At 55.9% G+C, this 22,659-nt stretch overlaps 8 protein-coding genes across 16 annotated transcripts; 4 read left to right on the top strand and 4 right to left on the bottom strand.

Annotated features, from left to right (window-relative positions):
- Window positions 1–2,276: 2,276 nt before the first annotated feature.
- Window positions 2,277–4,099, bottom strand: H310_13701 (hypothetical protein). Of its 5 annotated transcripts, none has more exons than XM_008881321.1 (9): window positions 3,896–4,099; window positions 3,745–3,850; window positions 3,575–3,694; window positions 3,382–3,531; window positions 3,233–3,334; window positions 3,020–3,184; window positions 2,888–2,975; window positions 2,666–2,838; window positions 2,277–2,616 (listed from the first exon to the last, which is right to left on the bottom strand). In XM_008881321.1, the coding sequence occupies exons 1-9, from the start codon at window positions 4,063–4,065 to the stop codon at window positions 2,449–2,451; spliced, it is 1,242 nt and encodes a 413-aa protein (XP_008879543.1). In that variant the 5' UTR covers window positions 4,066–4,099; the 3' UTR covers window positions 2,277–2,448. The 5 variants fall into 5 exon arrangements, with proteins under 5 accessions (XP_008879543.1, XP_008879546.1, XP_008879544.1 ...); XM_008881324.1 differs by having other exon boundaries at window positions 2,277–2,597; XM_008881322.1 differs by having other exon boundaries at window positions 3,382–3,694.
- A 431-nt stretch (window positions 4,100–4,530) lies between these two features.
- Window positions 4,531–6,551, top strand: H310_13700 (hypothetical protein). Of its 3 annotated transcripts, XM_008881318.1 has the most exons (7): window positions 4,531–4,753; window positions 4,806–4,911; window positions 4,967–5,086; window positions 5,133–5,282; window positions 5,328–5,429; window positions 5,475–5,771; window positions 5,826–6,551. In XM_008881318.1, the coding sequence occupies exons 1-7, from the start codon at window positions 4,587–4,589 to the stop codon at window positions 5,976–5,978; spliced, it is 1,095 nt and encodes a 364-aa protein (XP_008879540.1). In that variant the 5' UTR covers window positions 4,531–4,586; the 3' UTR covers window positions 5,979–6,551. The 3 variants fall into 3 exon arrangements, with proteins under 3 accessions (XP_008879540.1, XP_008879541.1, XP_008879542.1); XM_008881319.1 differs by having other exon boundaries at window positions 5,475–6,551; XM_008881320.1 differs by lacking the exon at window positions 4,531–4,753 and having other exon boundaries at window positions 4,774–4,911.
- Window positions 6,552–7,632: 1,081 nt separating this feature from the next.
- Window positions 7,633–11,277, top strand: H310_13699 (hypothetical protein; the record flags this gene model as incomplete). Its single annotated transcript, XM_008881317.1, has 5 exons — window positions 7,633–9,836; window positions 10,577–10,643; window positions 10,691–10,825; window positions 10,865–11,057; window positions 11,114–11,277. 5 exons carry the CDS (start codon window positions 7,633–7,635, stop codon window positions 11,275–11,277), a joined length of 2,763 nt encoding a protein of 920 aa, XP_008879539.1.
- A 160-nt stretch (window positions 11,278–11,437) lies between these two features.
- H310_13698 (hypothetical protein) lies at window positions 11,438–13,072 on the top strand. Its single transcript, XM_008881316.1, has 6 exons — window positions 11,438–11,615; window positions 11,687–11,826; window positions 11,877–12,067; window positions 12,118–12,286; window positions 12,329–12,479; window positions 12,530–13,072. Exons 1-6 carry the CDS (start codon window positions 11,481–11,483, stop codon window positions 12,893–12,895), a joined length of 1,152 nt encoding a protein of 383 aa, XP_008879538.1. The 5' UTR covers window positions 11,438–11,480; the 3' UTR covers window positions 12,896–13,072.
- A 636-nt stretch (window positions 13,073–13,708) lies between these two features.
- On the bottom strand, window positions 13,709–16,260 carry H310_13696 (hypothetical protein). The gene is made up of 3 exons (XM_008881313.1): window positions 15,900–16,260; window positions 15,645–15,851; window positions 13,709–15,590 (listed from the first exon to the last, which is right to left on the bottom strand). The coding sequence occupies exons 1-3, from the start codon at window positions 16,215–16,217 to the stop codon at window positions 14,769–14,771; spliced, it is 1,347 nt and encodes a 448-aa protein (XP_008879535.1). The 5' UTR covers window positions 16,218–16,260; the 3' UTR covers window positions 13,709–14,768.
- H310_13697 lies at window positions 13,717–14,787 on the top strand. Of its 2 annotated transcripts, XM_008881315.1 has the most exons (3): window positions 13,717–13,760; window positions 13,826–13,949; window positions 13,998–14,787. In XM_008881315.1, the coding sequence occupies exon 3, from the start codon at window positions 13,998–14,000 to the stop codon at window positions 14,739–14,741; it is 744 nt and encodes a 247-aa protein (XP_008879537.1). In that variant the 5' UTR covers window positions 13,717–13,760; window positions 13,826–13,949; the 3' UTR covers window positions 14,742–14,787. The 2 variants fall into 2 exon arrangements, with proteins under 2 accessions (XP_008879537.1, XP_008879536.1); XM_008881314.1 differs by having other exon boundaries at window positions 13,717–13,949.
- Window positions 16,261–16,270: 10 nt separating the features above from the next.
- Window positions 16,271–19,925, bottom strand: H310_13695. 2 transcript variants are annotated; one of them, XM_008881311.1, is made up of 9 exons: window positions 19,823–19,925; window positions 19,614–19,741; window positions 19,416–19,530; window positions 18,747–19,366; window positions 18,009–18,694; window positions 17,886–17,959; window positions 17,766–17,840; window positions 17,527–17,723; window positions 16,271–17,480 (listed from the first exon to the last, which is right to left on the bottom strand). In XM_008881311.1, the coding sequence occupies exons 1-9, from the start codon at window positions 19,901–19,903 to the stop codon at window positions 16,304–16,306; spliced, it is 3,153 nt and encodes a 1,050-aa protein (XP_008879533.1). In that variant the 5' UTR covers window positions 19,904–19,925; the 3' UTR covers window positions 16,271–16,303. The 2 variants fall into 2 exon arrangements, with proteins under 2 accessions (XP_008879533.1, XP_008879534.1); XM_008881312.1 differs by having other exon boundaries at window positions 16,271–17,723.
- A 275-nt stretch (window positions 19,926–20,200) lies between these two features.
- H310_13694 (hypothetical protein) lies at window positions 20,201–22,105 on the bottom strand. The gene is made up of 6 exons (XM_008881310.1): window positions 21,778–22,105; window positions 21,551–21,723; window positions 21,271–21,484; window positions 20,883–21,221; window positions 20,635–20,831; window positions 20,201–20,573 (listed from the first exon to the last, which is right to left on the bottom strand). The coding sequence occupies exons 1-6, from the start codon at window positions 22,096–22,098 to the stop codon at window positions 20,465–20,467; spliced, it is 1,353 nt and encodes a 450-aa protein (XP_008879532.1). The 5' UTR covers window positions 22,099–22,105; the 3' UTR covers window positions 20,201–20,464.
- Between the last annotated feature and the right edge of the window lie 554 nt (window positions 22,106–22,659).

Here is a 22,659-nt window from a genome sequence, read left to right as displayed (position 1 = left end):
CTTGTGCAATCATTTTCAAATTTTCCATCCCAACGACACAAGGGGTCAAGATATGATTACAATTCAACGGTGTTGTTGGACTTCTGAAGCAGTGCGTCGCGCCGCAGCTGTCGGATGATGCCGTGAAGAGTCTGCACAGTATTCTGCACGTAGGTGTCGCCCATAAGCGACTGAATTCGCGGGTGTGTGATGTGATCTTCGACGGCCATGACCATCGAAACAAACGACTCATCACCGACCCATGGTGTCGCCAGCGTTGGCTCAACAGGCATGGGTATGTCGTTGAGCAGCGATGTCGGTGGACCATGGAGCAAATCATCGATCTCCCGCTGGATTTCGTCACGCAGCACGCGGGAATCGTTGTCGTCGATGGCCATCCACTCGACGATTTCGGTTGATATCTCGCCGTACGTGCTACTGAGGGAAATGCAGCTCAGCATTGCGCACATGTCGTGCACGATGTGACATTCTTTGTGGTCTCCCAGTCGATCCAAACTCGGGACCCATGTGGAAGCTGCCCACGTGTTTTGAATGATGGTGCGTGGAACAGCATCCCAAGCCGCCTTGATCGCAAGCATCGCGTCGTACACATGTGGTGATCGCCCGTACTGAAGACCTGCCGTTCCCTTGGGCATGCTTCTTGCGCGCTGTTCCAGCTCCAAACGCTTACTGTCTGGCAGCGACAACACGGCTATGAGATCGGAAAACACAGAGTTCTTGAACTCTTTCTTCAGTGCGTCCACGATTCCCATGTTCAATGGTTGGTACCGCGAGCCCATGTTCATCGGGACAAAATTGGCGCTCACGTTGCCCAAGTTGAACTCATGGTACTGCGGGCCGTGTTCCAGGAGAAGCATAACGGGTTCGTTGGTCGTTGTGCGCGATTTTATTTCAGGAATGAACACTTGATGAACCCAGTGGTTGAACACCGTCGAGTCCATCCATGCCTTGAGCTGCGGCATGTAATGGACGGGCATGCTCTTGAACCCAAGTGACGACAGCGGTGACTTCTCTTTCCCGATCATGAGCAACGGAATCTTGTGAGTACCCGTCGAGTTGACACAGACCACCAACGACACGCGCTCCATCTTTCGTTGCTGGACTTCAGCGCTCTCGAATGGACACAAAATGTTGTACGACGGTACGAGCTGGTAAAACAGCGAGGTTTCACACATATTGTAGATGCGGTCTGGACTGTAGTGCATGATCTTGTCGCGGAGTTGCTTCAGGTGCAGTTGCATGTCGAGCGGCGTCAGGGTCGCATACACGCTAGCAGCTGTTTGATGGTGGCCATGGTGGCTATTGATGTGGTATCGCGATGCGAATTTGCTGTACCAAGTCTGCGTCGGTTTGAAGTCGCACCCGGGGTATTTGTCAGCCAGTTCCTTCGCCTTGCGCTGAATCATGGTGGGCGGCACAATCACGTTGCGAGACTGAAGAGCGGTGATCCATCCATACAGCTCTGCATCGAATGACGCGGACGAAATCTCTGAAGTTGGTGTGGACGTTTGGGCGTTCGACGACAAGTTGGTCGGTTGCCCCGGGAGGCCGATGGACGACGACGAAGGTGTGGCGGGAACGGCATTGGATGCGGACGTTGAAGACAAAGACGATTTTCGCTTGGCATTCGTCGCCATGGACGGGATCCCGTTGGTCACACGCTCAACGATTTTGTCCTTCTTCTGCAGCAGTTGTCGGATCGCAGCTTCCGTGATGTTGTACCGTCGGCCAAGTTCGACTTTTTTCAACGTTGGGTCTCGTTCCACGGCCCGAATGATGTCCATGCGCTGCTTGTCGTTCAGGCGCAGTTTGCCTTTACGGCCGCCACGCCCACCGCCGCCGGTGCTGGTGGTTGGAGGCATCGCAATCGGGGTTGGGAGTTGCTGAACCGGCAACGCTGGATGCAGGTTCATGAACGAGTCTTCCATCGACTGCACTGCGCTCCGATGATCCTTGGTCGGGTCGTCGACCGCGGTCGGGTTCGACTTGAGGTACCGGTCCAGGATCACATCCTTTTTCTGCAGCAACTGACGGATCGCGGCTTCCGTGATGTTGTAGCGCCGGCCGAGCTCCACATTCTTCAGCGTCGGGTCCCGCTCCACGGCGCGGATGATGTCGACGCGCTGCTGGTCATTCAGGCGGTGCCGCTCCTTCTTCACGTTCCCTTTCACGTCATGGTGCTTCGCCCCACTTGCTTCGACCTGTCCCGGCATGGAAAAACTTCGGCAGTTTGACCACCACGTACTTCGACGTCCATACAATCCGCCTCACTTGGCTGGCATAATAAAAATACACGGGGGCGCCACTTCAATTCGAATTTTTAAACCGAACTTTCACGCGATTGGCTTGCTCACACTATTTGCCACAGCACACTATTTTCATCCACGGGGCAGGCAACACTATTTCGAGTAGGTTGCACACTATTTCACGTAGGAGCTGCCACAACGCTCAAAAGACACTGACGGACGTGTCGCGCGCGCAGTCGGCGGGCGCGGCGCGGACGTCGTGGAACTTGTCAAAGTCGATGTGGGCGCCATTCGTCACGGGGTCGCGACTTACGCACCGCGCGAATGTATGATTCCACGACATGTCGTGGACTGTGTAGGAGAACCGGGCCTACGTCCATCCATGCTCGAGTCGGAGGGAGGCGGATGAGCGCGGTCACCTGCATCGTGTTGCCTGTCGTGCTGTCCGTGCCTTCAAGAATCACAACGACTTCCAGTTCGGAGCGACGCAAATGCCGGTCGATCTGCGCTTGCGTCGGCTTGGTCGGCACGGTTGCGTCCGCGTGGTAGTCTCTGTTCCCGTTCTCGTGATCGATCGCACGCTGCGATGGGTCTATGGAGAACTAACGTGAGGGAGACCAAAGATGCGAGCGAGGCCGGACCTGGAAATGCAGGGCATGTCGTGGCATGGTAGTCCGAAGGAAGGCATTCGCGCGGGAAGAACGGACTCCACGGGTCGATCCGGTGGACCTTGGCAGCATGAAGCCTCCATGTCAGCACCATTGCGTCCGTACCACAACTTGAGGCAGCGCCATGAGGAGAAAGGCGCCGATGTCGTCGTCAGGCTGCTGAAGACGCATGTGGTGCGTCTGGAAGAGCGCCGTCTCTTCCGCCACGCCATCCTTGCTCACGTCGAACTCGTGTCGCACCGCGTAGCACCGCACATGCGCCTCGGCCAGCTACCATGTCGATCCTTGAGCCCAGCATCCATGCAGGACGTGCATCACCTGGTGCTTCCTGCGCTCGCACACCTGGAACATGAAGTAGTAGTCGCCGCGGATCTTGCGGATGACGGCAAAGTTTGAAAAAATGATGGAGCATGCCCGCGTCTACCGACAGATGTCATGGGAATGGACTGAAGCGGGATCAAGCGAACCGTGGCGCGGGAAAAGCGAACGAAGAACATGCCGATGCACACGGCATCGAGAAAGATGCCAGAAAACGACTCGAGGGTCAGGATCACCGCCATGGAGCCGCATCCGCCGTAGAAGATGTCGTTGGATGGAGCTCCATATCCAATCGTCATCTAACACAATGTCAACATCGCCAGAATCGACGCGACCGCGGACAATGGTTTCGACGGAAAAGATGTACGCTTCCATGATCGTCGTGACGCCGACGTTGCACGTGGGGTCGTTCACAGATACGTAGCGGTAGCACAGCGCAAAGAGGAAGATCACGATTGCGTACTACAAGGAGAGTCGTTGAACCAGTACATCGCACGCCGACTTGCCCGTACCGCGCCGAAGACACCAGCGATGACTCGGCTTGTGCGGGTGTTGATAATCGTGTGGAAGAGGTCGTCCCAATAGATCTTGCGCCAATTGCCGCCTGTCCGCCTGATGCTATCACACGTGCATGAAGCGGGTGTGTCGTCGCCGATCACGTACTTGTATGACCCAATGGGGGTGTCCTCGTGCACCTTGCCGTTCTCATCGACGACGTGCTCGCCTCGACCGACGATGCGCGCAACAGGCCTCGGTGGTGCACTGTCCAGGGCTTCCATGCTTCTCAGATCCACGCGCCGGTGCAGAAGTGGTCGCGTCTCGTGTCGCGGCATGCGTCGACGTGCGCCGAGTGTTTTCGTCGGCAACTTTTCGAAACCGCCTCATCCATCCATACAAATTCACATAGTAAAATTGTACCGTCCTACGACATCGCCGTGTCGAGACGACGACGGGATAATTCAATTCTAAATCCAATTCCTGTTTCATTTCTACAGAACCACGTGCGAGTTTTAAAAAAATTCACTCATGACATCACATCATGTCACGTCGTGTCGCGAGATGCTGGGGGCTCGCGGCAGCAGCAATGCACATTTCTAGCAAGCCGAACATGCAACTCAGAGAGCGGCCGTGCTGCCACGCCAGCCCCATGCGCCGTCTGCCGTTTGCGAGCGCAAGTCCCGTTCCAAAAGCATTCAGGGAACTGTGGTTCTGCGTGAAGTAGCGACGCGAGTAGTCGTACGATTTGATTGGCCGGCAGGTCACTACTTCGACCAATCGGAGCATTTTTGAAGTCACTGCGAGTAAAATCGCGGCAGACCACGTGGAACCGTCGGCGCGTCGGGATGCGGACGCGATGCACTCTTCCACGAGACACAGCATGGAGACATCTCTGCTCCAAGGCAACGCGGTGACCGACTACGCATCCACGCACCATCGCGGTCTGATGGCGCGCCTCGTGGACCGCGCTGGCTCCTACGACCCACTTGACGATCCAGACCCGACTACCCGTGGCGTGTACAAGTACGCGCTTCCCCCCATTCTCACACTGACGGGGACCGCGTCGTGTCGTTAGCATTACACGGATCGGCGGAAATTGGCGGCAAATCTACTGGGACGACATCTTCCACACCGTGATCCACACCAACACGATCCGCCTCTTGTCGGGGATCTGTATCACGGTGCGACCCGCTCGTGCCGCTCTCGGATTTCGACTGACTTGTGCATGCATGGCAGTACACAGCAGTGGTGTTCGTCTTTGCCATGTTCTACTACTCAGTGTCGCAACACGACGAGCGCTGCAACGTCGGCATTTCGACCGTCATGGAAGCGTACATATTCTCTGTCGAGACGATCGTACGTCCGTCGATGGCCCCGACGACGTCGCTCACGATCCACGCAGATGACGATCGGATATGGCGCCCCGACGAATGACATTTTTTACGGCGGGTGTTCGTCCATGGCGCTCCTGCTCACGGTCGAGTCGATTGCAGGCGTCTTCCTCAACAGCATTTGCGTCGGCGTTTTCTTCGTCCGATTCGCCCGCGCCACGGTGCGGCATCCTCCCGTCGTGCTACGATTCACACCACGACGGTAGAAACGTGCGACGTCCGTCGTGTTTTCAAAGCATGCCGTCGTGCGAAAGATCGACGGCGACTTCTTTGTCATGTTTCAAGTGTGCGAGCGCCGCCGCCACCAAGTACGGTTCGATGGCCGCCAGCATGTGGCTCATGGACAGCACTAGCTGGTCGAAGCGCATGTGCGGTGCTACGGCGTTGCCAAGCGCCACTGCCACGTGCCGTTCCACGTCGTCCAAATGCGCGTGCACAGCCCCGACGACAACCTCGGCGCGTCGCTCCTCATGGCGCTGCCCCAGGTTGTGGCGCACCGCATCGATCTGTCGAGCCCGCTCTATCCACCATCTGCGACCCAACTGTCCCATCCGACGCAGTACGAGATTGCCCACCACATCGCCCACACCGACCTGGAACTCGTCGTCGTTCTGGAAGGCACAGACGCCACGACGGGTAACACGATGCAGGTGCGCCCGATGACGTGGCACGCTGTCGTGGCCGAAGCGCTCACGAACGAGTAGGCCAGGTATTCGTACACGGCGCACGACCTCAAGTGGCACCATACATTCAGTCCCTGTGTGTACCAACATCCCGTGACCCACGGCGCTGTCGTCGACTTCGATCTGTTCCATGGACTCATGCCGACGCCATCCTGCGCTTCCCAATTCGTCTAAGGTCCATCGAAATGTCGGTTAGTCGGTGTGGTGGTCGGGGCGCGAGCGAGGTCGGTGGTGCCACCGCCAGATATTGTCGCCCACGTACAGCACCGTGGCGTACACGATTGAATTTATTACGAGCTGTGTACTGGTTTTTCTTCCGTCGGACGTGCCGAACACGGTCGACGTCTGCAAGAACATCGTTGTGATACACTCTAGTGGAATTCCATGACGGTGGCCGCCTCGATCACTCGAAAGCGGCGTGGAGCGCCACGTAATTGTTTTAGTGGTCAGTCTAAATGTGCATGGCGTCGGGAGGGGTGGCGCCGTCCGCCATCTGCGCCATCATCGTCGGGACGCCGGCACGACCGCCCGAGTTGCCAAGGAGGCGATGTTGACCCTTGTTGTCATGTTCGTGAAGCCGTAGGCCACGTAATTCATGGCGGTCGTTGGCATCAAGCCCTCCAAATGAGTCGATTCGCAGAGCGCCTGATGGCTTGGCAAACTAGCACGTCCGAGCACGAGTACCCAAGCTCGTGCAGCACGAGCAGGATCGGGACCTCGTAGCTGTACAGTCAAGTTGCCGTACCGCTCCCCATCTCACTCAAGATGACCAGGTTTCTGAGGGGTCAATCGAAGCGATCCGTCCAAGGCCAACGTCGGTTCGTCGCGGCGAGTGGCATCAGCGCAGCCGTCTCGCGCGCCGTCAAGAGCGGCAACAATCCCTCTAAAGGCATGAACTTTCGACTCCAATTTGTTATCTTCAAATTTGTATACTGCTCGCTTCAAGTTTATAAAGAATATTTCAATTTTGAAAATATATTATTGAATATATACTTCTAAAAAATTAGAATAAGAACTTTGTCAATGTAAAATATTAATGGAATTAAGTATATGAATTGATCAAAAGATTATTGCCTATAATTAGACAATTTTATCCAATCAAATGTTGAGATATGGCCAAACGAAGGCGCCGATCGATGCAAACGACATCCACCTCGGTCGCCCGTCGCCGCAAGCGCATCGCGCGGTGCCGCACCGGCAATGTATCGGCACGCCGTGTATGCGTCCATCACCCAAGCCGCAGCTTAGCTCATGCAGCACCCATTGCAATTGTTGGCGGTGGACAACAGAGCAGCCACTTTGGCGCTTGGACGATGTATACCAGGCAATGCGCTCGTTAACTCACGATGGACACCTCGGCTGTCGCTGTGGGCGCGGAGCACATGATAGAGATGCGGAACTCCCGCAGCGGCCTGTCGTGACGCTTGTGGTTCGAGTCGTGTATGGGGATGGGCAGATGTCGACCTGTTGTCCAACGATTCACGCCATTCTGAAAGCCCCGGCGAAGCATGGGATACGGCGGTTGGTGAACTTCACCCACGATGGGTTGATGAAAGTAATTGGTCCTGCACGACAATGCGTGCGGGTGCGCAAACTGCGCCGCACGCGCAAGCGTTGGCGAGGTAGAAAGGGCACGTCGCCACTCCTGCCGGAGTGTGCTGATCCATCCATCGAGCCGTGTCAGCTGTGGTCGTCCATGAGCAAGTCTGCCCGTCGCTCCGTCCTTTCTCGACGATGTTCCGATCCCCGCCAGCCCCGCCGGTCGCTGTCGTGTTGACATTGCTAGCTGCGTCGACGCCTCCAACTCATTCCTCAATCGACACCGACCATGGCGCGCCTCGCACTGATATCTACCGTGCTCTTTGGTGCTGCGCTCGCCCCGGCCGCTTTGGCGCAGTCCAACGACACGAACGGGACCACGATCATCGCGCCCCTCGACGCCGTGCCCCCCATCGTCATAGCTCCCGCCGTCGCCAATGTCGACATGCTGGCGTCGCCGACGCTCTTGTTGGAAAAGTCCACCGACCAATCGTGGTTGGCGCCGCCGCGCAACTTGCATCCGTCGGTCCTGGCCTCCGGCATCCCCATCCCCACGAATCGATGGTGGGGCAACCTCATTTCGACAGGGAAAGATGTCAAGGAAGTGCTGCGCGTGTGGACCAACCCGTATGCGGTCGCGATGCTGCCTACGGGCATCCAAGTGTCGTACCCGGCGGCGACTCGGGCATTTGGCGGCGCGTCCGGCAACCCAGGCGCTTCCCGATACTACCTCCACGGCGCGCAGAACGACCTAACGTTGTCGGCCGCCGAGTTTTCGTCGCTGGCGGCCGAAGCCACATCCGCCAACTTTCAAGTGACGTCGTGGGATGACCTAGGCGTGACGGTGCGCAAGGACGTGGGTGCGGCAGCGTCGATGACGTCGGTGTTCGTGAGCGGCATGGCGTTTGCAACCGCCACCTACGTGTCGCTCGTGCCCGCGCTCACGACCCAGCACGCGATTCAATCCGTCAATGGCCGCGCGCTCAAGGAAGGCGAGGCGGTGTCTGGAACCAAGTTTGTCGTCGCGCTCGCCAACGGCCAGACGTGGGTCGTGTATGCGTCGATGGAGGTATCGTTGGCCGCGCATTTGACGACGCAGCTCGTCGCGGCGACGTCGTTTTCGGGAACGTTGCAAGTCGCGTTGGCGGCCAGCGCGACCGACATTGCAGTGTACGACTCGTACCGCGACTGCGCTGTCCAAGGCGGCACCGTTGTTCCTGCCACCACGAGCTACACGTTTCGGTGGGCTACCACGGGAGTGTGCGCCGCTGGCCTCCTCCACTTTGCTCTGTTGCATCATGCAGACACGATGGACGGTGCGACGGCCCGCCAGGTGAACCTAACGCACCTGGCCTCGACGACGCGAGGCGCCATGGTGCCGTTTGTGTCGGCGACGGCGACGTGGACGCTGCAAGAGCCCAAGCTCGTGTCCGCCGGGATGTTTCCTCGGCAACGTCCGACCGCGGCACGCGTCACGGCGACAGACATGCGGCGCCACCTCACGGACGACATCCACGCGCCGTGGACGCTTCCACTGGACGGGTCGTACTACTTTAACGGGAAAGCCGCACAAAAGTACGCGTCGCTGTGCTTGATGGCGGCGGACCCGGCAGTGTCGTCGGATGCTACATTGCTCGCAACGTGCCGCGGCAAGCTCGAAAAGTTGCTCGCGCCGTTCGCGTCGAATGCGTGGACGTACAAGCTCGTGTACGACGCAGTGTACAAGGGCATCGTGAGCAGCCAGGGCTTTGTCCAGAAGGACCTGAACGCCGACTTTGGCAACACCATGTACAACGACCACCACTACCACTTTGGGTACTGGATCGCGACCGTCGCAATCGCCAACGCCGTCCACCCGACGATGGCGTCGCTGCCCCAGCTGAACCAACTGGCTGCGCTGCTTGCCCGCGACGTCGCCAACGACAACGGCGCCGACACCGCGTTCCCCACGTTTCGCATGTTTGACTGGTTCCGCGGCCACTCGTACTCGCACGGAGTGACCGCGCTCGCGGACGGCAAGGACCAAGAGAGCTCGTCGGAAGAGGTGAATTTTCACTACGGTCTCATGCTGTTTGGTCAAGCTGTCGGGAACGCGAACGTCGAGCGCCTCGGCCGCCTCATGCTCACGCTGAACGCGCGGTCGATTCAAATGTATTTTCTCATGGATAGCGCGAACCGCATCCATCCGCCAGCGATCCGCGCCAACAAGGTGACGGGCATCTATTTTGACAACAAGGTCGACTACGCGACGTGGTTTTCGTCCGAGCGCCACTGCATCCACGGCATTCAAATGATTCCGGTCTCCCCCGCGACAGAGTTTGTCCGCACAACGCGGTTCGTGCAGGAGGAATGGACCGACATCCTCGCGCACACTGCCATCGTCAAGCAAAACACCGAGTCGAATCCGTGGCTGTCGCTCCTCCTCACCAACTACGCCGCGATCAATCCCGACGACGCCATGAAGAAGCTGCAGACTGCCGCCATGGACGACGGGTTGACCCGTTCGTGGGCTCTATACATGGCCGCCTCCCGCTACGTCGACAGCGCCTAGGACATGCCGACATCCCGTTGCCGTCAACACCACAAGACGGCTGTCGCTGATTGGCCGAATTGGAAAGGTTTGGCCTCGCTGATTGGTCAAAATTAAACAATATTTTGGTGATTTTTTTGGATGAACATGGTGGTGGCGTGAAACACGGTGTTCAAACACCGTGAACACATGAACCAACTCTCGACGTTCCTGCATTGCTTGCAACGCTTGAATGGTCAGTGTCGCACGCAGCCCCCGCCCTGGGGCCTACTTTTCACACGGAGCCGTTTGTACCTGGTTCCGCGTGTCGAAATAAATAGGATTTTCTATGTAAGCTGTTGAGACATTCCGGCGAATTGCACAACGACGAAGGCTTGCGATTCCATGAATATTAACCAATCCAATTGCGCGAATAAGTTTGGCCATATTTGATTGGCTATAAATATGAAAGGAGGCATAAATGCATACAGGTCCACTACTATGAGATTTGAATTCAATGCAATAGTGGGATATATTAAATATGTTTGAATATAGAGTTCAAGAGGTCAATTTCAAATTCAACTGTGGGTTTTGCAGGACGATTTCAGTTCCGACATGCCTCGAACGACGACCCGATCCAGGTATGGCCACTGGAAGACGCGGACGCGCAGCACGGAGACGATTTCTCCATAGCAAAATGCTCTATCTCATGGACGTCGTGTAGTTCGCGGCAGAATGAAGCATTGGCCGCTCCGGTGATGACCCGACGCCAACGAAAAACTACGAACTTGGTAAGTTTCTCGCGTGCAATGAGTGCTGATCTCATGCGCACGCAAAGGCTCTTCCAGAACTCGCTCTGCCCACGAAGCGCCGTGCAAGAGTGAACTTGCCTGACGCGTCGACGACGATGTCTTCGAGAGAAGACACCGATTCCACGACTTTTGACCACGACGACCAGATCGTCTTGCTTCTCGTAAACAAGAAGCGCCCCATCGTTCCTGACAAAACACAGGACAAACTCACGACACGCAGGCGAAGGAAACCTGAACTACCGGCAGGGGTCAAGCTTGTGAACCCCCATTACAGCAGCGGCACGGACGAAGATGACATGGAGGAAGCCGACACGCCAGGAGTCGGTCAGGGGTTTCCTCCATCGCTTCGAACCCTTGAGAAGGACACAGCTCTGATGAAAAAGCAATATCCAGGTAGAGAATCCTACGTCTTGATCTTGCTGCATGCGCTGGTGACATTCCACTGCTAGGTCTGAGCGTTGATGTGATTGAACAAGTCCTGGTCGATACCATTCCAAAGCAGGAGAACCAGCATTCGTACAACTCGATCCTCACGGAGGCTGCCGCTCGTCTCGAAAAGCTTCACAACGAGGTCGTGATGGCGCGGCGACGGACCCTGCGCCACATCGATTGACGTCGTTGTGCGCGAGATTGGCCAAGTTCAAGTGCACCCTACATTGATATAATTTATGCATATTTTTACAAGATATTTGTATTTATGCCCAATTTTTTAGTGGATATAGTATATTCAATACTACAGTAGTACAATTTTTCATTCATTGTTGAAGTTGCGCGTCCGAGATAAGGTGGTCGATCGCCGCAGAGTATTTTTGGACCATGAGCGACGACGAGGAGCGGTGCGAAGCAGCAGACCCGCCGCCGGTGGATGACTCCGTGCCACTGGCTTTCCTTCTTGGGCACAGATATAGCTATTATGCGGAGGCGCACCGGCCAGCTCATACTGCAGTTGTGGTACGACGACATTCGATTCCACCTTGACGTGGTCGCTGATTTGGGGGTCGATCTCACACCCGCAACTGCAGGAAGACAGACCGCGCACACCAACAGACTTTAGGGACATGAGCAAACGCGAGCGAGAAGTCCGAGCGAAAATGGTGCTTGATCCGTTGTCCCACAGCGCGGAGACTTTCCTCACGGGAGTTTGCGAATTGGACGTGGGCCAGTACGAGTTTACTAGTTGCAATGCACAAGGAGGTAATGCGTCCGCCGTAGAGAGTTTCGGTCGACGTCGACGAGGAGGAAACTCAAGCAAGAACGATTGAAACAACAGCGCAAGAATGCAAGTCTGCAACAAGAACAAGCTGACCTCGCATCCCTCGACAACTCGCACGGATACAGCCGGCCAAAGGACTTCCTCGCAGTCGACGCTCAACCAGTGCCAACCCTTCACGACAAATCTCACGGTGCTTCACATGTTCCGACTGCACCTCGTAACTGCATACTTAACGTGTAGCGGCAAAGGACGAAGCGCAGAAAGTACGACTGAAGCAACATTGGCGCATGCAATACGCTCAACACATCCACAGTATTGCGAAAGACCAGCAGGAATTCGCCAAACACATGCTTGCCGCGTTAAGATACCCGTCCATGTCGCCTTTTGGCGCTCAGCTCGTCAAGCCCAAGTACTTCATTACCTTTGGACGTCACACCTTACATCTCTTCAGGTTCATCATGGAAGAGAAGCGCTTGGACATTGAACGCAAGAAAAAGGCGCGGGACGAGGAGCTCAGGCGCATGAAGGAGCAAAGGAACGCTGCATTGCATGAGCTCAGGGACGACATCGCGCGGAGGAATCACGTGGCAAAGGAAAAGAAGGTACGATGGCATCACTCGCTTACAAAACGTAATGCAGCAAAAAATTCTAGTCGAAATGGACGTCTGGATCGCACCAGCCACCGCAGGCAGCTTCAAAAGCACCGCGTCTGGCACTATACAAGCTGGACGAGTCGACATCAGTATCATCGAGCTCGCACCCCCTAGAACAGACGGCGCTCCCACTGTCGCAAAGGAAGATGGGGATGTTTCGCACAAATCGAAGGACCACCCACACGATGGACAAGTATATTCTGAAGAGCCCGGATCGACCGAAACCAGTGCTGGGCGGGGGCTTTCGTACAGAGCCAGAGAAGTGGGAAGACACGAACGACGAAAAGGGCGGCGGAAAACCATTGATCTCGCTTGCGAAGCAGCTACCGCTCCAACTGCAAAGTCTCTCTATGTCAACTTCTTGATCGGTCGGCACACAACGGCGGTGCCGTACACGAGGACCGTGCAATGCAACCCAAACACGAACCGATTCATCGTTGTGTTTGTTTCAAACTTGGTCATCACAACTGCAGATGCACCTTGTGCCTGCGACATGCAACGCCAAGTTACGTGGCGACCCCACGGACGTGAGAGGAACGTACCAGAGCCGCGCCTTTGAGTCGGTGGACCGCTTCCTGTGTGGTTTCGTTCATAAGGGACGAGTAGGACCTCGTTTCGCCACCAAACATGCCACCCAACGCTGCAAGAATGTCTTCCAGGATGTTCTTCGTGCGCACGACGGTTGCACTGACGACGCCCAGTTCTTCGATGATTTCACGCCCTTCCACGCAGTCTCGCGTCGAGACAAGAAGCTTTGCGTCCCGGATCTCTTGGGACGTGATGTGCATATCCTCTGTCGCGTTAGTCGACATCGTCATGGCACGAGGGTACCGGCGGCGCGCCGTCGTCCGCAGAATTCGCTGCATTTCCGACGACGGGAAAGGCGGTATGAAAGAAGATGCACGATCGTTTGGCTTGAGCGGTTTGACAGGCATTCTCCGGATAATCAAGGGTTCGTATACGGAAGGAGACATGTGCTGCGTCCTCCCATTATCCGAATCATCCGCATAATTCTGCCTCTTCGAGAGAAATCGCGCTGATTGGTTGTCAACCTCCTGGTTTTATTGACATAAGTCGGGAAGCTATTATAAAACATGGATCAAACTACCTGGTTTTAACGACAGGCCAATTATAGGTTGTCTGAGGTTTCGGCACCATCCACACGGCTGGGCCAGTTTCGAAATTACACGGTCCCGCGCAGGTAGCCGCCGACGTCGCCGCGCCCGAAAGGTTTCCCACCCTCGTCCCTGTGAATCAAAGTCTTGAAACATGATGCATGCTTCGTCGATGAATAGCCCCTCCCACCAACAAACTACACAAACTCATCCTCGCAAACGAAAACTCTCGTGTGACGATGAATCTTATTTGCTCTCCCCCTCGTCCTTGGACGAAGCAGCGTTTCCATTGAAAAAGGTCAAGGTACGTCCTCAATGGATTGGAGGAAGAATGTTTGAGCTATCTCTGTAGATGACCTTCGAATCCCATGTACAAACCTCAGAAGACGCTTTTGACGCCACATATGAATCCAAAGCATTTGGCAGTGAGTGCTTCGCCTGCCCACCTGAAGAAAACACATTTAGGGATGCCTCAAACGCTCCCTCGTCATCGCGTGAATTTTCTTGCGACGGCGTTGTTTCTCCCACCTCCTCCGGCCATTGCTCTACTGACAGTGAACATCGCGATTCCGACTCTCCAAACTGCATCTCCGGTGATTACGGCCAATACGACGAGTGTACCTATTCGGACGATGGGTACGATGACTACGCCGGTGTCGATTCCAGTAGGGGACGTCGTACCTTGTACCTGGAATACTGGACCCGAACGGACGAATGCAAGGAACGCAAATGGGACCACTTGGACGAACTTGACGCCCAGCTTGATGTGTCTCGCGAAGAACACATTTATCGAACGACGCTGCTCGGTAGAACGTCCTACATGGAGCCTAACATGTTTCCATACGATACCCCCAAAGGCATCGAACACTGGACGCTGTGGAGCAGATTGGAGATGAACCACAACGACGTGCAAGAGTACGTGGAGGCCTGGATCGATCGGAATGCCCCTCATATTGAGGCGTGGAACTACGATGACAACCCCGAGCGTTCCATCAATATTTTCCACGTTCACGTGTACTTGCAAGTCGGTGCTCCAACGTGCGACGGGGACTCGTCTGTCTTGCAGGGCCGGACAGTGGAGTCGTTGGCCCACTAAGCGCTGTCTAGCGCCATAATCTTATTCTTATTTAGGTCGTCGTGTTGATTTCGTTCGCTCGGGGTGAAACACGCGCACCCGATGACGCTCTAGGCACTTCATGATGGCGAGATGAACCTTGGACTTGGCGCTCGCAACTTCAGCGAGCGAGTTGCCTGGTACGAGCGCCGAAATCCAAATGCGATGCATCCCTCCAAGCGTCACCTGTAGCAGCCGCGGGTCAACCGGCGGCGGCGGTGTAGAGGATGGAGCTTGCGTAGGAGGAGTTCGCATGGAGTGGAGATGATCGTCGAGCCCCATCATGGAGTCCGACACATCCGTGGACACGGTGCTCCGGCCGCGGCGGTCGATGTCGGAGCTGCTGCTACTGCTGGTGGGGTGCTGGTGGAGCTTGGCGGGTCGCCACAGATACGTTCCCAGGAGCGAGTGCATGCTGCTCGACCGCGGGGTCCGTTCCCGGGTCGAGTTTCTTTGGTCGTTGTGGTGGTCCGGGTCGGGGGGTACCAGAGACGCTTCCTGGTCCACGAGAAGGTCGAGCGGGATGACGCACGGCGCGAGGCATTCGGTGAGATGGGGAAGAATTGCGACGAGATGGGCTAACGGCGTCGCGTGGTCGACATGGACATGGACACGCATGCGACGGAACGTGCAATGGGAAAAGTTGCGCTGCACGTCGTCGGCCAGCACGCCGTTTGGAATGTGCACGACCGCGCCGTCTTGCGCGCGGAGTTTGGTCGAATGCAACGCGATCTGCTCGACGACGCCGACGGACGTCCCGATGACGCACATGCTGCCAAGGCGCAGGGGTTCCGAGAAGAGCAGGAAAAACCCTGCGACCGCGTTTTTGACCTGCAGATGCGACGTGCGCATGAGACCAAAGACATCGACGGCAATGGAGCGTACCGTCGTGTAAAACGAGCAGATGCACAGGATTTCCAACACGGCGAAGAAGATCACGACCAATTCGTGGAAGGTTGTCGGGATGTAGAGCATGAAGAGTTCGATCGAGATGACAAAGAAAGCGACGACGCCGAGGCCTTCCGTGACGACTAACACGCGCGAGTAGTCGCTGCGCGACGATACGTCCCATCCGAGGCTTCGAATGAGCCACTACAACGCAGCTTGAGGCGCAGCCATGCATGACTCGTTCGACGTTACCTTGGTGAAGACAATGCGTGTGGCGCGAGTGGCCAAGACGAGCGGCACCCCCGATGCGTACATGAATACAATCGACACGTCGTTGCCATAGCCCGCGACCACTACACCCACAAAACACGCGAGCAAGACGAGCGCGATCGAGATGGACGTGCCGAAGTGTCGCTCGACGTCGCCGAGCAGCAACGAGCGTCCAAGGCGATCCCGAATCACGCGGAAGAAGGCACGGATGAGCATTTGGCGAAAGTAGATCATCGTCGTCGCCACGGCCACGCCGACACCGATGCGGATGAGCATCGTCGTGAAGCCGCCCGCCATCATGCCGCCAGACCTCTTTGTCGCGATTTCGAACTAATATTTCGCGGGAAGGAATATTTTGCTACACGAGAAAAAATAATTGATATTTCTCACGGATCTGCCCACTGAAAGAAGTTGCAGTTGTTTTCCTTGTTGGCGCACTTGAAGAAGATGCGGCCGTGGTTGTTGGCCGTCCGCGATGTGAGTTCAAGGGCGGGAGCGCCGCATGTGCACATCACTTGGTCGGTGTCTCGGGGCGTCTTCCTCGAACGAGTGGATGACGCCGACGTGGAACGTGACGACGCGGTGTCGGGGGCGTCGACCCACTCGAAGAAATCGCACTGCTCGCCTTGCGGGAAACTGCAACAGTAGAACTTGCGGCCTTTGTTCTCGTTGTCTTTGCGCACTTCCCGCGTGGCACATGGAGCTTGATGGCCGGGGCACAAGGGAATATTTGGTGACGAGTCCGTCTGCATCGACGGGCCTCCACGTGGTTCCCGTCCTGCCTTTGCTGCTGCAGTGGTCCGAGCTCGTTTCTTCCCAGGATTCGTGATAGATTGCCTGTACTCATTGTTACTCGTTGACGGCGGTACGTTTGCTGTCGCCACGCGTGCGTATGACTGTTCCAGCTGCAGCCGTGGCATCGCTGGTCCCCTGCTTGAACACAGTGGCCCTGACGCGGCAGGCAATCGAATCTGAAACAATTCTTGCAGCAATGCGTCGCAGAACAAGCATGCTTCGTAATAGTCTTCACCATTGCCTTGATCTATGTCAGGCGGAAGCGCGCCAGGTGCGAAGCGCAGCGCCAGCTTGAAGATCATCTGTTGGACGTTCGAGCAAGTCGGACACAGCGTGGACGTGACGATGGCGGTCTTCACAGCCGATGGCAGCCACACCGACGTCGTGCACGACGGGTAGTCGACGCACCCCACCGTAAACTTGGACGTTTTCGTGCGCTTGAGTTTCATCGGATGCGCGCGGCAACTCGGACAAAACTGCACGACGCATTGATCTTGCGCACCCGTGGCAAGGGGGCACTCTGGCGCGGCGCAGTGAAAGCAAGCCATCTCTTGCAGTCGCGAATTCGGGGGGTGGTTGAAGCAGTGGGGGCACACCGTGTATGGGTGCTGTGGGTTTGTGACTCGATGGATCTCGACGACTTGGAAGCGGCACAACGGACAGAACGTGCCAGCCATCGCGACGACGGACGAGTGCATGGGCAGCGCAAATGTCGTGACGCATCTCGGGCACGACAGAAATAGGTTGGTCGTGTCGTGGTTGGATTTCCTGACGCATGGACATCACAACTTGACAAATATGCAACGACACCCACCGCCACTCCATTTCAGAGCATCCGCACGTCCCACATCGACTGAACTGCGACGCCATCAACTGCGAGTTCGCCACATCCATCGCGGCATCGCGGGCAGCGTGGTGGTTGCCGCCATGGACCGCCCCGCCAAAGTACTGCCCAAACGTGTCATCCAACACGCTGGATTTGTGCACGACGCTCTCAAAGATATCTCGCATCTACTCGCTCCAGGTCAACTATCGCCTGGCCGGCGCACGCACCTGGATCATGCACGACCGAATAACCTCGTCCATCGACTTGTGGCCCTGGGAGATGGCCGTGCAGTCGCGCTCCATCTAGAAAAGCACGTCCAAGTCGCGTCAAAGACATGACAGGCGTACCGCAGCGCGCAGGTCCGGTTTTGCCAGTTGATACCCCATTTTGTTGTACGACTGGACCAAAGCAAGGCCCAACGCTACACACGACAGTGTCTCGACAACGTGCTGCTGCCTCGCCCAACGAACCTGTGGGTTTGAACTGCGTGTTGTTGTTGACCTTGATGGCGTACTCGCGCTTGAGGATCGTATTGATGTGCTCGGCGATCGTGGCGTCGGTCCCGATGCCGTGGGTGTCCATTTTGGCAATCAAGTCGGATTCGGTGAGCAGCGGGGGTGGCGTCGTCGCGCCTGCTTGCAGCGTGAGCGACGTTGGGGCGAATACGTCGCCTTGGTCGTAGACGGGAATGACCGAGTTGCTCCAGGTTTCAAACTTGTAGATGTCGAGGTAGTTGCGCGCAAGAATCATGAGCCCGCTCGCGGAAAAGTGTTCGTCCGCCATTTGCATGTGCACCGTCGTTTGGTGTCCCTTGGCGTCCATGCTGCAGCACGCGAGAAAGTGAAGGGTCACAAACTCGTACACTTTGCGCTCCTTGTCGTGGAGTGACGCGAGCGGCACAGCTTTGGTCGGGTGAATCGGGGGATGGGCTTGATCGTCGTGCTTGCCACTGCGGGGGTGCTCAAACTTGCCGTGGTGAAGGAGCTGGCTGACGTAGCCTCCCCACGAATCATGCTGCAGGTGCAGCAAGAGCAGCGCGCTCAAGTCGGTCCCTTCCTTGAAGCTGTCGGTTTCTGTGCGAGGATAACTAAGCAACCCTTTGTTGTACAGCGACTCGGCCGCAGCCATGGCTTCCTCCGACGTGATGCGCAGCCATCTAGACACGGCATGCGTCAGTTTCGGACTGCGATTATCGCAACGATCGTTACCGAGCCGCGCGCTTCTGGAACTCGACGGTCGTCAACGGGAATGGTTTCCGCTTGGACGTATCTTTCCGCGTGATAGACGTGACGGTGGCGACCTTGGCTTCGACGCATGCCTCGAAGAGGGCGAGGGTGGCCAAGTGATCATAGAGCCGATTGCGTGCCCATGAGAACGTGATGGAGCCGACGTCGGGGATGGCATGGGTGACATGGATCGAGTAGAACGGTTCGGACACAAACGATTCGATGGCAAGGTACCGGTCCACGACGAACCCGAGCGTGGGAAACTGGCACGACCCAAAGCTCACGACCTTGTTGTCTCCAGCGTTGGCAGGGTTGTTCTGTGCGTGGATCTGTGGGAATTTCTTTTGAAGGCGCATGGTTTGGAAACGGGTGAATGCAGCGCCGAGCCGGAGATCGATCTCACTTCGCGCATCGCATGCGAGGGATAGATTTTCATTCGGCTGGACGAGGTGCTGCACAGCGTGCTGAATGTCTCGAGGAATGAGCGCCGAAAACCGCGCTCGAAACACACGAAGCCGTCGATTCACGATCTCGCACACGGATTTGACCTCGAACGCAATGTTTTCCCCTTCACGATCGCAATCCAACCATAGTATCAGCCACTACTCATGCAAATGGTCAAATGTGAGATCACATTTGGGGTGATTGTACCTGAGCACGGGCGGCTTCAGTGCGCAAGGTACCTTCGATGGCCTTTTGGTCCCCGCGCACTTTCTTCTCGACCTTTGCCGTGAATAACTCGACAGGATCACATGACTTCCAGCTCCTAGGATCAATCCAATGCCTTGAGTGGCCAGTCTTCCACACGCAGAGTTGCAGCGCCAACGCTGTCGATCGACGTGAACATACCGATAACTGGCCGCGAAATCAAGCTCCATCAAGTGCCCTGTGACTGATGTGAACGCCATTTCGACGTTCTGGTTGTTGATCTGGTACGGAAACTCAAAGATGGCGTTGTACGGCGACTGGCCCGGTCTCTGTGAACACCGTCACACATGAGTTTGTCATTGCGAACATGTCCACGACACCGTACTGCCACCGCATGCATGAAAACGTACCCTTCTGCATCCTCCTTGCGACAAGATCGCCGAGATTTCCTTCGCCACGGATGGCTTTTCCGCCACATTCAGTACCCGCATCCAACATGAATGGGGAATGCGGCGCCAGAATGGAAAATGCGGATTCTGGCTTTGGATTGGATACATTTTGGCCAATAAAACGTCACTATTCAAATGAGACTTTCGCGCCGTTTTTGACAACGACACCAAGAAATGAGGCTTGCCGCAACGATGCACGGCCTCCATGAAACCCACCCGTGCGACTGAGCCCATGAAGGTAGGTTCATTCGGAGAAGGTTATATGTGGCCTTGCACGTACAGGGAAGCATCTTCATCGGGCGATGGCTTGTCCGGATGAGGGTCATGTGCCTCTCTTCTCCACCGTCTCTTGACTCCAGTTGACAGCGATGGAGAGAATTGTTGTTGGGACTCCTCTAACACTTGCGACATTGACCCCACAAGTCAAGTGAAGCAGGCAGGACAGCACAACAACTAGATGCTCGAATCTGCGGCATTGCGGGCTGACAACGCTATCCATCATGTCGACGTCGTATCGATGTCGACCGACGCGTACATGCAGGTAAGTATACAAGTTGATCTAATGACCCCTGCACTGTGAAAAAGACAGCAACACAGCTGCTTCTACGAGACTGCCGAGACAGTGTATTTCGCGACTGCTTCCTCGAACGCCGTGAGGAACGTTTGGACATCGTCTTGCGTCACGACCAGAGGAGGACACAGCCGAATCACCCTACCATGCACACCAATATGCCATCAGCTCTGTATCCACGTCCTGACATATCAACACGTACGTTTCTCCAGCTGTGATGGCAAGCACACCGTGGTTCACCAAGTCTCCGATGATGGGAGCAGCAGGCCCGACGAGTTCGACCCCTGCATACAACCCTGCTTCACCAATAGGCAATCGAACTTGAGTGATTTTGTTGGGGTATTTGGCTTGAACTGCTTTGAGTCCTTGAGCCAGCAACCGGCCCATCTTTTTCACGTTCTACTCCAGGTGCGGGTCAATACTTTGGCCAACCTAGACATCATGGCATACCAGCAAAAAGCCAGGCTGAAGCAATCGATTGACAACAACGTTCGCTGCTTCGCACACGACAGGGTTGCCGCCAAAGGTCGTTCCGTGCGCTCCAGCAGGCACAGCTTCCGCAACCTTGTTCAACGTGAGGACGGCGCCGATGGGAAGTCCGTTGGCCAGCGGCTTCGCCAGCGTCATGATATCCGGTTGCACGCCATACACTTCGTGGCCAAAGAGCTTGCCTGTGCGTCCGAGGCCCGTCTGTACTTCGTCGCAAATCAAGAGCGCGTTGTATTCGTTGGAGATCGCGCGAAGTCCGCGAAGAAAGTCGGGTTTCGCAGGCAAGACGCCGCCTTCACCCTATATCCTGTGCCATGAGCATGTGTTCCAGGCATCGCCCACAGTCAACCTGGATGGGCTCAACAAAAATGGCGCACGTCCGGTCCGAAATCAAGTTGCGGACGTCGTCCAAGTTGTTGTACTCGGCAAAGGACACGCCCGGCACAAGCGGAAGGAAGGGCTCGCGAATTGCGGGCTTGTACGTCAACGACAGTGCGCCGGACGACCGGCCGTGGAACCCGCCCTTGAAGGCAATGACGTGGTTCTTCTTCCCTTCAAGTTCCCTGCAAGGCCAACCAAGAGGCTATGAGTGAACGAAGTGTCGAAGATTCCTTCCATGAGTTACGTACGTTCCCTGGGTCACCTTGTTCGCGTATAGCCGCGCAAACTTGTATGCGCCTTCGTTGGCTTCAGTGCCCGAGTTCGCAAAGAACACCTTGTCAAAGCCAGAGTTTTCCACCAGAGTTTGCGCAAGGCGAAGCGGGGGTTCCGAGTGGAAGAGGTTGCTCACGTGGCATAGCTTCTACGATGAACACGCACATGGTCCAGAGGATCCATCGACAGCATCACTACGTACCGCGGCTTGATCCGCGACAGCCGCAGCTACTTCCGGGTCCGCGTGGCCTAAAGCGGTCACGGCAATGCCCGAGTAAAAGTCCAAATACTTGTTTCCGCGTGAGTCAAACAGATACGGTCCTTTCCCGTGCGTGATCACGAGGCCTTCTTGCGTGCGGACGCCATTCGAGTTGTACGTCTTGACAATGTACTGATTCTCCGCCGCTTCCGCCGAGATGGCAGCAGTAGGCTGTTCATCGAGCGCAGCAGATCCAAACGATCGCATTGATCGGATGGCGGTGGACAGCGCGCGGTGGCGGCAAGACACCAACGCGGTCAACATGGCAAATGCACAACTGTCAACAACCTTAGGGGCGATCTTTCGTAAGCAAAGAACGTCTCCGCCAATCAAACGTGAGAATTTCGCCCTTTTTTTTCGCTTTTTCGCTGGATTTGGCACGTTTGAGTGATCCAACCGCCACACAATCCCTGGCATTTCCCACTCAAATTCGGCAAATTCTGCCTCATTTAGGTATTTCCCATGTAGTTTGGCAGGTGGATATCTGCTGCAAGAACTTTCCGACGATGTCCTTCTGATATCGAATACTAGTACTTATGCATCTACTAATAGTACGTATACACATTTATACAGGGACGATTCTATGTTGAAGTTGATGCAGTCGACTAAGTTGACCATCATCTGTGGTCCGCGCGCCAGCCTCATCCATTCATAGCTTGCTAGGCAGCGATACCGCCTTCGTTTTCCATCAAGACAGGGGGGCGCCGTGCGAACAAAGTCCAACTAGATCAACCCTGCAAAATCGTCTTGCTTACGGTACACTATAGTATACTCAACATAAATATTGCAAGCTCCGAAGGTTTTGTCTGGTAGTATATAAAACCA

The sequence above is a fragment of the Aphanomyces invadans genome, assembly GCF_000520115.1.
Source record: "Aphanomyces invadans strain NJM9701 unplaced genomic scaffold supercont1.55, whole genome shotgun sequence".
NCBI classification, from domain to species: Eukaryota; Oomycota; class Saprolegniomycetes; order Saprolegniales; family Verrucalvaceae; genus Aphanomyces; species Aphanomyces invadans.
Note: the sequence above shows the minus strand (reverse complement) of the source record. Positions and strands in the feature narration are given on the sequence as shown.

What these genes read in the sequence shown, in the direction of transcription:
- H310_13694 (XM_008881310.1), bottom strand. Translation starts at nt 22,098, where the DNA reads ATGTTGACCGCGTTGGTGTCTTGCCGCCACCGCGCGCTGTCCACCGCC. An exon ending in CTGTCGCGGATCAAGCCGCG is followed by an intron (nt 21,724 to 21,777) that starts GTACGTAGTGAT and finishes TGTTCATCGTAG; the next exon opens with AAGCTATGCCACGTGAGCAA. An exon ending in GCCATCACAGCTGGAGAAAC is followed by an intron (nt 20,574 to 20,634) that starts GTACGTGTTGAT and finishes TGTGCATGGTAG; the next exon opens with GGTGATTCGGCTGTGTCCTC.
- H310_13700 (XM_008881318.1), top strand. Translation starts at nt 4,587, where the DNA reads ATGCACTCTTCCACGAGACACAGCATGGAGACATCTCTGCTCCAAGGC. An exon ending in TGTCGGGGATCTGTATCACG is followed by an intron (nt 4,912 to 4,966) that starts GTGCGACCCGCT and finishes CATGCATGGCAG; the next exon opens with TACACAGCAGTGGTGTTCGT. An exon ending in CGACGGGTAACACGATGCAG is followed by an intron (nt 5,772 to 5,825) that starts GTGCGCCCGATG and finishes ACGAACGAGTAG; the next exon opens with GCCAGGTATTCGTACACGGC.
- H310_13695 (XM_008881311.1), bottom strand. Translation starts at nt 19,903, where the DNA reads ATGCGGGTACTGAATGTGGCGGAAAAGCCATCCGTGGCGAAGGAAATC. An exon ending in CTGAAGCCGCCCGTGCTCAG is followed by an intron (nt 19,367 to 19,415) that starts GTACAATCACCC and finishes TTGCATGAGTAG; the next exon opens with TGGCTGATACTATGGTTGGA. An exon ending in AACCGGACCTGCGCGCTGCG is followed by an intron (nt 17,841 to 17,885) that starts GTACGCCTGTCA and finishes GTGCTTTTCTAG; the next exon opens with ATGGAGCGCGACTGCACGGC.
- H310_13701 (XM_008881321.1), bottom strand. Translation starts at nt 4,065, where the DNA reads ATGCCGCGACACGAGACGCGACCACTTCTGCACCGGCGCGTGGATCTG. An exon ending in TCGCTGGTGTCTTCGGCGCG is followed by an intron (nt 3,695 to 3,744) that starts GTACGGGCAAGT and finishes CTCTCCTTGTAG; the next exon opens with TACGCAATCGTGATCTTCCT. An exon ending in CGACAGGCAACACGATGCAG is followed by an intron (nt 2,617 to 2,665) that starts GTGACCGCGCTC and finishes GGATGGACGTAG; the next exon opens with GCCCGGTTCTCCTACACAGT.
- H310_13697 (XM_008881314.1), top strand. Translation starts at nt 13,800, where the DNA reads ATGATGCATGCTTCGTCGATGAATAGCCCCTCCCACCAACAAACTACA. An exon ending in TTCCATTGAAAAAGGTCAAG is followed by an intron (nt 13,950 to 13,997) that starts GTACGTCCTCAA and finishes CTATCTCTGTAG; the next exon opens with ATGACCTTCGAATCCCATGT.
- H310_13698 (XM_008881316.1), top strand. Translation starts at nt 11,481, where the DNA reads ATGAGCGACGACGAGGAGCGGTGCGAAGCAGCAGACCCGCCGCCGGTG. An exon ending in TGCGAATTGGACGTGGGCCA is followed by an intron (nt 11,827 to 11,876) that starts GTACGAGTTTAC and finishes CGTCCGCCGTAG; the next exon opens with AGAGTTTCGGTCGACGTCGA. An exon ending in ACGTGGCAAAGGAAAAGAAG is followed by an intron (nt 12,480 to 12,529) that starts GTACGATGGCAT and finishes AAAAAATTCTAG; the next exon opens with TCGAAATGGACGTCTGGATC.
- H310_13696 (XM_008881313.1), bottom strand. Translation starts at nt 16,217, where the DNA reads ATGATGGCGGGCGGCTTCACGACGATGCTCATCCGCATCGGTGTCGGC. An exon ending in CACGCATTGTCTTCACCAAG is followed by an intron (nt 15,852 to 15,899) that starts GTAACGTCGAAC and finishes GCTGCGTTGTAG; the next exon opens with TGGCTCATTCGAAGCCTCGG. An exon ending in TCTGCTCGTTTTACACGACG is followed by an intron (nt 15,591 to 15,644) that starts GTACGCTCCATT and finishes TCGCATCTGCAG; the next exon opens with GTCAAAAACGCGGTCGCAGG.